The 13,768-nt window shown below is 44.2% G+C and overlaps 1 protein-coding gene across 5 annotated transcripts in view; it reads left to right on the top strand.

Moving 5' to 3' along the window:
- dmxl1 (Dmx like 1) overlaps nucleotides 1–13,768 on the top strand; it is a 46,433-nt gene that overhangs the window by 21,303 nt on the left and 11,362 nt on the right. For 4 of the 5 annotated variants that reach the window (XM_076019474.1, XM_076019473.1, XM_076019472.1 and 1 more), the window contains exons 29-43: nucleotides 86–858; nucleotides 1,033–1,107; nucleotides 1,631–1,795; nucleotides 4,136–4,327; nucleotides 4,873–4,949; nucleotides 6,162–6,283; nucleotides 6,455–6,718; nucleotides 7,216–7,427; nucleotides 7,591–7,739; nucleotides 8,021–8,106; nucleotides 8,270–8,471; nucleotides 9,627–9,744; nucleotides 10,164–10,226; nucleotides 11,884–11,970; nucleotides 12,764–12,882. In XM_076019474.1, coding sequence (XP_075875589.1) covers nucleotides 86–858; nucleotides 1,033–1,107; nucleotides 1,631–1,795; nucleotides 4,136–4,327; nucleotides 4,873–4,949; nucleotides 6,162–6,283; nucleotides 6,455–6,718; nucleotides 7,216–7,427; nucleotides 7,591–7,739; nucleotides 8,021–8,106; nucleotides 8,270–8,471; nucleotides 9,627–9,744; nucleotides 10,164–10,226; nucleotides 11,884–11,970; nucleotides 12,764–12,882 — 2,704 coding nt within the window. The remainder of the gene's footprint in view (nucleotides 1–85; nucleotides 859–1,032; nucleotides 1,108–1,630; nucleotides 1,796–4,135; nucleotides 4,328–4,872; nucleotides 4,950–6,161; nucleotides 6,284–6,454; nucleotides 6,719–7,215; nucleotides 7,428–7,590; nucleotides 7,740–8,020; nucleotides 8,107–8,269; nucleotides 8,472–9,626; nucleotides 9,745–10,163; nucleotides 10,227–11,883; nucleotides 11,971–12,763; nucleotides 12,883–13,768) is intronic. The other variant, XM_076019475.1, reaches the window with a different exon arrangement.

The raw sequence follows: 13,768 nt of genomic DNA, 5'->3' as shown, positions 1-13,768 counted from the left end.
AAGTTTCTGGATATTTGCAAAAATTAATGCAGTAATGATTTGCTTCCCACTCAACGTTACGATTTTTGTCTTTCATTCATGACAGCTTCCTCTGCTGTGTCGACATGTAACCCTGAGGTGTTCAACTTTTATACCTATCTTCGAACCCACCCACTTCTTCTCCGGCGCCATCTCGCCTCATCGGACAAGGCCAGAGTCGGCCTGACGGCTGAGGGACGCAGGGCCGACTCCATCAGCCTCGAGGAGAGACGGCTCTTTTTCACGGCGGCGCACTCGCACCTGCAGGCCGGCTGCCCCATGCTAGCGCTGGAAGTTCTCTCCAAGATGCCCAAAGTCAGCAAGAACTCCCACCTGCAAGACCACAAGGACACAGGCCTCACCACCGACTTCAGCATTGGGAGCAAGAACGGACAGGGTTCCGTCTCCGTTTGTTCCCATTCGGCTCTGAATGGCTACGAGTCGGATGGAAACAGCGCCTCCATTAGCCAGTCGGATTCGGTGCTGAGCTTTGACTGGAGCCAGCCGTCGCTGACACTCCCCGATGAGTCCCTGGAGCTGAAATGGGACAGTGACAAGGATGAGGAGGATGAGGAAGAAGACGCTGAAGACATCAAGAGTCCTAAAAGTGCGGACGGCAGTAACGTGTTCCAGGACGTCGTCTCTCCACCACAGGAGTCCGTCACTGACAGCGAGGAGAGCGGCGACTTCATTGCACCGTCCGATGACATCCTGGCTGCCCAGCTGAAGTTCACAGCCTGCTTGAAGATTATGACCAATGAGCTGAGGACTTTGTCAACAGGGTACGAGCTGGATGGCGGGAAACTCCGTTACCAGCTCTACCAGTGGTTGGAGCGAGAGGTAAAAACATGCAAATGCAAACAGCATTTCCCTTTAAAGCCAATGTCATTCACCTCTGCAAAAAAAACATTTTCATATCTCTTACTCCTGCAGCCTTATTTGACTATTTTTGTTCCACATCCAAACAGCTAAGACATTTCCTTTTGTTTAATTTTGGTGTTTTAATCTCCCCAGGTGGTGGCTCTCCAACATTGCTGCAGCTACAAACCCTGTTTACCAGAGCTCAGTGCCCAGGAGGAGGAGGAAACAGTGAGTGTAGTTGTCATTCCGCTCACAGTGACAGTTGTTGCAGTGAGAAAATTAGAATAATACTAGCTCCCTTTTTTTTTGCACCAAGCTGATTGGAACTGCAAAAACTTGGTTTGAGCAGTTTGAAATATTTGTAATGTCACCCTTTTAATACTCACCTTTATGACGATACCCTCTAATGACATTTTATAATCCACACAACTATTCTCGAGTCTCACAAAGGACTGAAATTCCACCCAGTGGAAGCCTATTACAGTCAAGTGCTCGACTGTTCTGTAAAAGAAAAAAAAACAAAAAGCATTTCACTCCCCAGAGTTTTCAGAGGAGGCGTCACTCCATTTTCATTCGAAAAGACGACACCACTTACACTTAGAACATATTTTTGTCCAAAATACCCACTCTAGTCCCCCGGCAACAGGTTTTAAGTTTGAGCACTTGGCCACAACAGGCTCCCATTTTGGTGGAGGTGAACTATCACCTTTCTCATATCACAAACTCATTACAAAAAAAAATTGTTTTCCAGCCTGGAAGTCCTGGCGACAGCCAGAGGAGCAGGAGACACTGGCTGCAAAGCAACCAGCCGTTGCTGAGGATGTTCCTGAGCTACTGCAGCTTGCACGGCTCCCACGGCGGAGGGCTGGCCTCCGTGCGCATGGAGCTCATACTGTTGCTCCAGGAGTCTCACCAGGTAATTAAAACGTGTGCATCTGCACTCAGTCAAGGAAGCAAACAGACCCAAGAGAACAGGCAAAAAGCTCTACCCACAGTTTTGCGCTATCGCGCTTTCTCTTGAAGGAGGAGATGGTGGTCACACGACGGCGAGCATGAAAGAGAAGCACGATGTCATTAGGGCTCTTTTGTTTGACTGCATGGCTGTTCTCTTTTGTCCTCGAGCTCATTTGAGGACAACATTGACAGTCAGATTACATACAGTCTCATTCTTTTGTCCCGGCTTGAACTCATAGACGAGGCAACGGAAGCGCACAGAGACTCATTGAATGTCCCTCATTACACGCAACTCAGTTTTCAACGATAAGATGTGACTGTTGGTGAACTCATCAAAGATGGTTTGCCTGCCCCACTTTTCAGAAAGTGAGCGCTAAACCACACGGTTGTGAAAATCTGACCTTTGTGATGTCACAAAGGGCACTAATGCCTCCCCTAGGCAAGGTGTTTGTTCCTCCCTCAGAAGCTGAAGACTGAGTGTGCTGCCTTCAGGAGATCTTCAGGGAATAGGTTGTTTTCACGTGACATCACACAGCTCAGATGGAGGGCAGGTTGCTGAGGATCTGTTGTATAGAGAAATGCTGAAGTTCTCCTAGTTTACGGCTGCTCCAATCATTCTAATCCAGAAAAAGAAAAGCTTTTTTTTTTTTTAGAGAGAGAGAGATCTAAAGGTTCTTGTTCATAAAGGGGAAAATTGTAAAAAGCTCACAGAAAGATCAAAGGTACGCTACTAGTCAAACGTTTGCACACACCCTATGAATTTAATGTCTTTTCTTTCATTCTCATGACTATTGACATTGCACTTTCTCACCACAGGCATCAAACAGCGTATGAACACACATGGAATTATGTGGGGAAACAATAAAATTGTAAAATAACACATTTTGTATTTAAATTCTTCAGAATAGCCACCTTCCATAAAAAGCATATCTAGAGTTATTGAACGTGTTTTTCTTTGCTGCATAATTACATATATCTTGCTCATATATTTGATGCCTGGTAGTGTATGGTATCTAGCTGACTAGGTTTTTGATATCTTGAAATCTGAATTCGCACCACTTGCGCACGTCGTCATAATCACATGACAGGAACCCAGCTATTGTTGTGTCACAGGTGAAGCGCTATTATATGCACAGTCTGTCCCCACAGCTCTTCTATAACACACGTGCACGACGCACTCCACGCAGAACTGGCCGACTCCCCTGCCCCAGCGCAACCGGTTACCCCAAGTGTTGCACGCTGTCACACTGGCGCACTCAGACCTGATTATTGTGCGGCGGCGATGGTCTCGCACTCCTGCAGCAGCAGGCTGTCAGCCTGCTCTGATGCTCTGCGCTCCCGCAGGGACTTTTCCTGCCTTCGTCTGACTATTAAAAGGTTGAGTGAAAAATTTTTTGGAGGTAAACAACTCAATGAGCCGCTGTGGGGACGCTGTTTTCTGAAATGTTAGCACAGCGGATGGGCACCGGGAGTCCTCTCTGCTCTCCCGCTTTGATTTTTAAAATAGAAGCCGCTCCTTTCGTCCCAGCTCTGGGCCTACGGTTGTCAGATTTTGCCGTTGTTGTTTTGGGTTGTGTTTTTTTTTTTTTTCTTAACATCTATTCTTTTGTCTCGGCTTCTGCCGGAGCTTCTTTCGGAGTGTGGCAGCAAGCCGAGTGTGATTTATCTGTCCTGACAAACATAAGTCTGCGGTGTTTTTCTTACACACACAAAGTCATGTTGGGGGAGATGGCGAACACTCACTTAGTAATCCAGGCACCATGTCATTTTCTGTCTGCACTTGTCAGATCCTTCCTGCCGTCTCTCGCATGCACTGGTAAACCCACCGTCCTTTCCCACAAGTGCGCGGATCATGAATGATTTACTGTGATGTGGCAAAGCTGCTTGTTACTTAAACCCTGATATGTTTCTTTGATGAGATGAGTGCAGTGCCCGTTGTGGTGAGCGTATTATTTTGGTCGTGAGGTGTCAGCTGATGGATGATCCACGGTCAACACGTGTCTGCGATTGATATCGGAGACAAATTGAGGTGTCAATTCATTCGTAGTTCATTAAGTCCTTGCGGCGTCTTGTCTTTGAGATTGAGTTTGTTATTGGAATGGCCTAAACGCAATTAAAACACGGCCGCAGCATCAGGTCATCCAAAACACAGCTGTACGACAAGGCTAGAGGCTTAATTTTTGGACGTCCTCAACAATGTCGAAAATGAAAACACAACCACAACTTAAACGACAAAGTTATTGAATGTGCTGTGTTGCTGGACTGAACTTTAATGTGTTTGTTTCTCATCGGTTCACCTCAGGACGACTCCATCCAATCAGCTGTGGCGCCAAGTTGTCCACAAGCCTCCATCCCTCTGCTCATGGCCTGCACGGCCAACGTGAAGACGGTGGTGGCCAATCCCATCGTGTACCTGACCAACCTGACGCACGACATCCTGCAGACCATCAACGCCCTGGACTCCCCTCCTCATCCCGACGTCGTGAACAACGAGGTAAAAAAAAACAACAACAGCAAAAACTGCAGGCAGCTATTCGCATTTGGCTGGTAGTTGTTGACACTTTGTTTTTGCACAAAGCTATAAAAGATCCAATGATGACAGTGATGCTGGGAGATGAAGTATAGCCAAAGGAGCTTTAGCAGCTTTGCTTTATGAGACTTTTATAGGGTGTAGTTTTTAGTAACAAGCGTATTAAAAAAGCTGCTGATCTGGCTGCTTGTGACAATAAATAAATAAATAGAAATCTCAGTTACACTTCCTACAAAAGGCCAAGGTACAATGAGTACTTTTCCAAGCCGCAGCTGTCACTCAACTCAGTAAGAGCTCGTTGCAAAGATTTGTTCAAGGCTGCTTCCGGCTTCAAGACGTAGTTGCCACATTTACTAGCAGCCATTATGTCAACAGAGGTTCTCTTGACGTTCACTGAGTATTCTGCAGTTTCACACAGGGAAAGAATTCTACCCAATGGCAATAACCTGAGAGTTTACAGCAACAGAAGTTATATGAATTAATGTTTTGCTCTGTCTTTGTGATCGCAGATCTATGTGATGCACACTCTGGCTGCATCATTGTCAGCATGTATTTATCAGTGTCTGTGTGATGGACAAACACACAGGTGAGTGTCTAACTGCATATACAAGTAGTAACATTTTTAACAATGTTGTTATTTCACTAAAACTTTTTTGCTTTATTGACACGAGCACTTTAAGACTTCCCTCTGTTCAAAACATTTTTAAGCTCTTTTTTTTCAACCAGATGACGAACAAATTTGTTTTAGACTGCGTGCACTGAAACAAAGACTTTTCAAGCTCACTAAATTTAAAAGGCTTGAGCCACTTTTAATTCTTAATATGACTTTAAGTGATGCTTGGCTTTAATAGAGCTTCTCCGTTTTCCACCACATTTGTCTTGACATGATCGCACCAGACTGCACTGGTTTATTTATCCGTCAAGGCTTACGTAATGTTTAAATTCTTCCAGTAGATATGCTGTCACAAGTGCTGGTTGGTGGCCTTGTGTTTCCTTTTGCTTCATTGTACGTTAATCACACTGTGCAATTACATTTTCTAGAGATGATTTGGAACTTAAATATTCAAACTTTACTTTTATGCAAGACATTTAATATTAGTTATAAAAAAAAAAATCTTTCAATAATATGTTAATTCTGTGTTAGGTTTTGTTTATGAGGTGTATGTTTAGAGTGTGGGAATTTAAATAAGGGAAAAACAAAATTAATTTTAAAGTCTCCATCATTTTTGTTTCAAACTGCTGTGAAAAATGAATTCATGCTGCTGCTGTTTGTCATTAGTATTAAGTCTCCAGACTAAATACTTTATTAGATTCTTGATTTTGAGCTGTGGGAGACTGAGTGTCATTGTTTATTTAGTATCACTGCTCACTGATGACAACCGCCCAGTAGGACTTGGCATGATGGAGTTTGTGTGGGATCCTTGTGTTTTATGACCTGCATATCTTGATGTCTGAGTTGCCAGCACAGATCTGCCAATTATGAGAACCCGCAAATTCTGATTAAATATTCCATCCAACAGCGATGGAATAAAATATACAGTTTTAGCTCAAAGTAAACCATGGTAAACATATCCACAACTAAATAAAATGCCAATAACACACATTAAAGGAAAATTAACCGGTCAGTTAGTTTATTACTAATGACGAGGTGGTTTTTAGTTGAGGGTCATATTTATAAGTGAATTTTTTTTTTCCTATTTTGTTTGGTTTTTTTGTTGGTAGCTGGTGTTTAAAATGTCACCTCTCTGACCAACTTTTCTAAACTCTCTCCTTGGTGTGTGTGTGTGTTCTGCCGCAGCCACGTGAACGACTTCACAGGGACGGTGTATCAGAGCGTGTTGCTGTCTCAGAAGCAGCCGCACAGAGCCGTTGGCAGCAGCGAGTCGGTTCAGCCAAACACCTCTCCTGCTCAGTGGCCAGGTAAAAAAAAATTCTGAATTCAAAAATTCAAATATAATCTGTGTTGGGGTTTTTTCCATAAGAAAACCCCATGAAGCGGTTGAATCATTTTGTTGTTTTGTTCCAGCTCAAGAATTCAATTTAAATGTGCTCTCCTCCCCTTGCTACCTCCATCGCGCCCCCTCTCCCCAGGTATCGCCTCCCTGATTCGCCTCCTGAACTCTGCGGGTGAGGAGAGCCAGCCGGGCCTGGCCGTGCTGCTCTGCGAGATCCTGACCGCCGTCTTCCTCAGCCTGTTTGTTCACGGCCTGGCCACTCACTGTGGCGGCGAGCTGTTCCGCATCGTGGGCCACCCCCTCAGCAGCAAGCTCTGGGTGACGGTGTTTGGAGGAGGCGCCCGCATCCCCGTGATGGAGAGAGTCAATAGCCCGGCGAGAACGCCGCCGCCGCCGTCAGGTCAGCAAGCAGTCCAATTGATGTGTTTGTCTTTCTGGCAGCCTGCTGGAGTCACTGGCTGTGTATTTGTTTTGTTTTTTTGTTTTTTTTGTTTTTCCTTCCTCTGGAGGTGACCCAGGAGCTAAATTTAATCAGCCCTGCTAAATTAATTGGGTTCCTGCCTGCAGGTCACAGTGAAATCCATCAACCTATTAGTGTGAGAGCTGCTCTGCTTACACCCTCCCTGTGAAATCACGTATTGTCCTCAGAGGGAGCCTGATGTAATGCAACTGTAGCTCCTGATTATTTGATAAAATTGAGCGCATTTCCAACTGTTTTTTTGTTTTGTTTTTTTGTAATACTATTTCAATTTGAATGTCCAACTTAATGCCATTTTGTAAGGGTGATGCTTGGGTTGTACATGAAAAGGCATAAGTGGGATGTAATCAGAGCAGAATTTAAAGAAGCGGCAATGTCAAAAATGTTTTTGGTTGTTTTGTTTTTTTTCTCTCCGCCAGACACTCCGGCTTCACCAAGTGGCTCAGACAGGAAACCGAGACGATTTCGGCTTCGCTCATCACGCAGCGGATCCAAAGAGGAGTCTGCGGTCGAGCGGGAGGCTCCTTACAGTCCCAAGCACTGTCCTGTCATCGAGCAGGAAGCTCCATCCGTTTTCAAAGAACAGTTTGTCCCACCTGACCTCAGCATTTGGGATTACTTTATTGCAAAGGTAATCCCCAGAATATTAATCGTGAGTCGCTAGAAAATCAATTAATAAGTTCTGTTCAGGTTTCCTCATTTCAATGCAGCCGACTCAGCCTTCTCTCACGGCAACATACTCAGAATGTGATGTTGTTGGGTTTTTTTTTCCTTTTCACGTTTGTGTCTTGCAGCCTACGCTGCCTCCATCAGAAAACAGGACTGACTATGACTCAGAAGACAGTCAGAACTGTCAGGATGAAGAAGATGACGACGATGAATACGAAGACGCGTTTGAACCCAGCACACCGCAAAAAGAGCACTCGAATCACAACTCGTACAGGTAACGGCAAAATATTTGACGCGGGGGAGGTGGGGGGGGGGCGTTATTTCACCAGTGACTCATCGGCTCAGTCTGCTGAAGTCACCCCGTGAGTGTTCACATAACCATTGTTTGCTATTATTCTCTTATTTGATCACAGCATCTAGAAATAAATAGATAGATGAACTGGCTTTGTGTTCAGTCTGAAGTATGAAGAGTTTATCCTCAAATAAATCAAACATAGAGGGAATGAAAGTTCATATGTGCACCGCAACACTATAAACGTCTTCCTCTTCTTCCAGTTGGTGCTTGATGCGCCTGGCGATGGTTCAGCTGGTGTTGGTCAACCTCAAGTCCTTTTACCCGATGGCCGGATACGATTTAATGGGTAATCGCTGCGATACGCCGCTGACACTCTCACCTAATTGCATCCGGAATGTCGACCGGTGCCGCCTCGTTTCATCCTTACTCCTTTATTTTCCGCCTAATCCATTTGTGTCTTTGTTTGCTCGCATGTGTTTGCTCCCCCTCGCCCCCTCCCCCCGCCGCAGATCTGCCCGTGGGCTCTCCCCTGTGTCACGCCGTGTTGAAAACGCTGCAGCGCTGGGAGCAGGTCCTGCAGAAGAGGCTGGAGCTCTTCGGCGGCCCCCCCTCCAAATACATTGCCACCTTCCTGCAGGACGACGTGGCTCCGTCCGGCCCCGCCCTGCTCAGACACAAAGCCCTGTTCGAGCCCTCCAACACGCCGTTCAGGTACGGCCGACGCACCCCAAAAAAAAAAAAAAACAGAATGCCGTGCTGCGAGTATAAGAATTGAATGTGAAATTAGCTGGCCCGAGGACACGATGAGCCAGAGTGCAGCCAGTAAGCGTTGATAATGCGGCCCGATCGCCCTCTGCGCTGGTAGCTCCAAGTGCCCTGGAAAAACAACTTGAGTGGGGGGGAGATCTGGTGTATCTCTGCTGATGTTGCTTCTGTGTTTTATTCTCCCTCGTTTGCCTCGCAGTCACATTAGTGGAATGACGAGCCTGATGATGTTTACCATTTTCTTTTTAGAAAGAGGCAAACTAATTCTTTTTTTTTTTTAATTCCACTCGGAACTACAACCCGTCTGTGATCATTTTGATTCAAAGTGAAACAACAAGCTCAGAGGCAATTCAGTAAAAGAAAAAAAAAAAAAGTAGCGCCGTCGCCCCCCAAACAAATAAAGCAATGTTCAAATTGTGCGGATGATGGAGCCTTTAGTACTGCATGTATTTCTTTTAATGCTTTCCCCAGGCTGTTTAAATGTAATACAGCCTACTCTTTCATTGGCATCCTATTCAGAAGGGATATTTCACCCAAAACTCTAAATGTCACTCATTTGCTAGCTGTACTCATTTTGTCAATATAGGTGCTGTTGAAAAATCCATTCAACCGTCCTGGAATTTCACCCAGGGACAGCCTGTTGTGGCTAAGTAGCATCCCTTTTTTTGGTGAACGATTCCTTTAGCTCTCCTTGGAGTTGAATTAATTACAGCATATCTTCACCGCCAATAAGAATCTAGTCTGTTTTTACAGAATAGAATTTTGTCTCTGCACATTTAACGGGAAAAAGGAAAGAAAGAAAAAAGAAAAAGTACCCCGAGTGCTTGTGACCCCTGCAGTTTTCTTCAGCGCTGAGTCCAGAGAGGATTTACTGTTCTTGGAAGAACAATCTCTGTGGATGCATCTGATAAGTTTTTGCCTTAAGCAGCAGTTAGAAAGAGTTTGTTTTTTTATTATTTATTTATTTTTTTTTATTTTTTTTACATCAGCCCGAGTGGCCTAAATCAAAAACTAATGTTTTCCAACGTGCTTTGCTGTGCTCCACTGAACTGGCACGAGTGAATTAATGAGCGCCAGTTGTTGTTGTTGTGTTTGCTCCAGGACGAGCCACCACTCAGCGCTGCCCGTCAAGCGTCTGTGGCAGTTTCTGGTGAAGCAGGAGGAAGTGCAGGAGACTTTTATCAGGCACATCTTCACAAAGAAGCGGGACCCCAACGAGGTACGCTGCGTCCCGACGCCACGCCCCCTGCATGACCTGTGGCCATGTCGCCCATGTGGAAATAACACAATAACTCTTAACTGTTGTAATCCCTCACTATGCCTGATGTGTGACTAGCCCGAGGCAAACTACATCAATATTGCTCTCACCTCCCTGTTGGCACAATTTATTTTTTTGGTCATATACATATATATAATTTTTTAATTTTCTGCTTGAAAACCACGTTATTACAGCTTCCAGGCGCATGTTTCTGATATAATTTTTATTGAAATAATTGCACCCTTGTCTAATTAACTGCATAATAATCAGGTTTCTGTGTGTGTTTGACTGCATGGTCCATCGCTGGTTGGTGTTGTGTGTGTGTCATGCGTGTTTTGTGTGTGTGCAACTACCCTCTGCTGCTATCCCAATCGTAAAAGTCGGGTGAAGACCAGACTGACTATATGAAATATTCAGGGATGGAGGAGACAGGAAACCATCAGGTACTGCTGCTTCAAATGAATTTATGACTTGTGATTTATTTTTTTTATTTTTTCTGGATCTGGGAGGAGTTTGTATAGAAGAGGATTAGGGCCACAAGAAGAGAAAAAAATTAAGATCATCCATCCAGTCTACTCGCCAATTTTCACTTTATTTGTGTCGACTTTGTTCATGCAATTTCAACTTAAAATTTGAAATGAAAACTTAAATAAAGATCTCCTTCCTGTCATATTTTGTTCTCTTCTTGTGGCCCTAATCCTCTTTTGTAGGTTTGGGACCAGATCTCAACGCTGACTGAATTTTGTCTGCGTAATAAAATGGGAAGAACCGTGACCTTTTTACGATGGCTTATAATGAAAAGTGCATGTTTGTTTGCTTGTTTTTAAGAAGAAAAACAAACAAAGATTCACTTTTTAACAGAAATACGGTTTAGTCAATTAGAACCAGTTGGCTGTAACCACACATGCACAACTGAATTTAACCGTAGACTCACAATTATTTGCTTTAGTACTTTTAACGTTAGAATTACCCTTCAAGCCTTTTGCTGCACTCTGCTCCTACTGGTAGCTAGTGTATAGAAAGCGTGTTGCAGGCTTTTGTATTAATATATGAGTAAAACATCAGCCAGCTCAGAAAATGCAGCAGACTCTCCTCCTGCAAGTTCTGCCGCTGATGATTAACAAATGCTCTAGTCATTAAAACGCACCATGCATACATTCAGGTCGGGCCTGAACTGAAGGGTTCAATGACAAGTCATTAGAGTCGCATACATTACTTTTCCACTAGATAATTATCACGACTGGCCACATATAATCCTAGAAAGACTCAAACTATCAATATTGAATTGCACTTTACCCAGAGAAGGTTTTCTGATCTTTGCTCGCTGCCGCTGCCGCTGTAGCTCCTCGATTTGGCTCAGCGTTAATTAAGTCCTGCTCTCCGAGGACGTGCTACAGAGCTGAATAGCTTCTGATTAATAGACCTAACGCTGTCGCAGTGAATCTGTGTCTCCCGGAGGATTATGCGCCGGGCAAAAATGGCAAACCACCGTATTTAGATTTCTTCAAGTCAACTTTTACGTGATTCCACGTGGCAGAAAGGGGAGACGCGGTCTTTTCCTCTCGAATGAAAACGCTGTTGAGATTCTAATTTAATCTCATCAGGCCCGGTGCTTTTTGAGTCATTTTGACTTACGACTCTTGAGTCTGTCCACAAAGCGCAGAGCTACAGTAAAGCCCCTGTAAAGCCTCATAAGGGCTGTTATGAGGCACGGTGTCCTGAAGTTGCAGCTTTAGGGCTGCTGTGCACCAGCTTTCCAATGGCACTAACCCACTTATGTGTTCTGTTGTAGTTAGCTGTGTGGCCTGGTGCACCTCAGATGTCCTCTCCTTAGCCTGAGGGAGGGGGCAGATGGAGGGTGGCGGTGACGGGGATCCACATGGGTCATATGTTAAATACTGTAAAAGCAAAAGCTCAGCCAGTGCAAATGTTTGGCTCTAACATAGACTCTCATCTAAGAACAAAAAACAAAACAGCTGGTTCTTTTACAAACATACAAAAAGGTTGCTAGGGTTTGTATCTTTTCTCGGCAGCAAACGCTATTGCATTTTTCGTACCTATTGATAGAGTAACGGTTTGTGTGTTTAATCGTCCGCGCAGATGGAATCCGATCAGGGCTGCCCTGGAGGAAAGGCACGCATCATCCACAAGGAATCTGACATCATCACGGCGTTCGCCATCAACAGGGTACGACTCTTATTTGGCACAGTTCACCTTTTAAAAGCTCTGAGTGAGGGATTCAGATTGTCGATTAATTCATTAATCGTTAGTTAATTGACCTAAAAGACTTAAAGTTGGCTTCTAATGGGTAACATTTCAACTTTTTTTTTTTTTTTTTAAGAAAAAGCTATTTAAAAGTAACTTGTTCTTGGTATACATGTATACACCATGCCATTTAACAAAAAAAAAGACAAAAATGTTGAATTAATTGCGACTAATTTAATTTAATCTATTAAAATCCTTAATCGACAATGAATCGATAATCGATTAATTGTCAACATCCCTACTTTGAGTGTTTTCAAACTACAATCCTTAAAGCTTGAGGTCTTCCCTTCAGCGTACTGTAAAATGAGCCGTTGAGTATTTTTCTCACTGCTTCCCACCAGTAAACCCAGTATCCTTCCATGAGTCGGATTTCCTGCATTTTCTGGTTCCGAGAAAACTCATTATTTTGCTATTTCCCACCCTCCTCTGTTTGGATAAGGGAGAAGGTAATGCTGCATGCATTGCATGGGGAGATTCATTGAGCGTGGTGCTATTTATATTTTAGTAGTTGGTGCACCTCAAGTCATCATTTGAAGCAAAACAGCGCAAAACGCAAACAAAATGGAATTGGGAGGTGGGGGTTTGGGGGGGGGGATCTTCCCTCTCGCTTGGCTTACTCTCATACATGCATTGGGTGTTTTGTTGTTGGTTTATCTTTATTTTTCAGGGAGCTGCTTCTCCCTTTCCCTAATTCCCATCTCCGTCTGTCCTCCAGGCAAATCGCAACTGTTTAGTCATGGCCTCCACCCATGACATTCAAGAGCTGGATGTGTCATCCATCTTGGCCACACAAATCCTGACTTGGATTGACGATGACGAGGTTGAATCCAAAGGGTGAGAGGCTTTTTTTTTGCTTTTTTTTTTTTTGCTTTTTTTGTCTCTGTGCCTCTCCCTCTGAGTGGTGAGTTCATCCAGAGAAGCATCCCGTCACCTTCTTGCCCCTCATACCAGAAGGGCTACACTGAGTGTGGGCGTGGACCCGTGTGATTGGTTCAGGATTGATTGAGGAGGTCGTGTGTGTGCACCGGCACTCTGCATCTATATTTAGATGGGAAGTATAATTGAGTGTTTGGCCACAGCTTTGCTCCTAAAAATTATCATTATCATTATTATTATCACGCCAACACATGGCCTCTCTCTCAGGCGGCCAACGGTTTCATTAAACATGAAATTATTCTGGTTCAGATCAAAGATTTTTTTATTTTTTTATTTTTTAAACAAACAAAATCTTTTTGTTTGACTCAACATTCTGGGAGCACATTATTTCCTACAGCACTGTTTCTTGCAACATGTCATTTATTATATAACCTTGCGAGGCAGCGGAATTGCTCGCATATTAGATCTGAAACCTTATTCATCCACCTTGCCAGCGTCTTGCAGTCACTCTTGATATTCTCCATAACAAATCGTCCTTCTTTATGGGGGAAGAGGCAGGAGATGCGAGAGACTTCTAGCAGCGTCAGAAGGAGAGTAAAGAGGCTCAAGACCAGCAAAGAAGTGGCCGCTGCCAGTGAACAACGACCGCTGTTTATTATTACTGGGTGGCTTCTTTTTTTTTCAAATTAAATAAGCAAACAGCCCTGAAGGCTTTCCTTGGTGGACGACATGTTCTCGCTTTATCCCGGCTTCGGCGAGACTTATGTTAAACACCGCGATGCAAAGTGACAAGCCGCTGGATGGCAATGGCGCTGCATCTTCGACTAGCGCTAAACTAGTGGTA

This window comes from Nelusetta ayraudi, unplaced genomic scaffold, assembly GCF_046127955.1.
Source record: "Nelusetta ayraudi isolate G7.1 ecotype Tasmania unplaced genomic scaffold, CSIRO-AGI_Nayr_v1 ptg000010l, whole genome shotgun sequence".
In the NCBI taxonomy this organism is placed as follows: domain Eukaryota; kingdom Metazoa; phylum Chordata; class Actinopteri; order Tetraodontiformes; family Monacanthidae; genus Nelusetta; species Nelusetta ayraudi.
The sequence above is the reverse complement of the archived record's forward strand: the minus strand, read 5'-3'. Positions and strand labels throughout refer to the sequence as shown.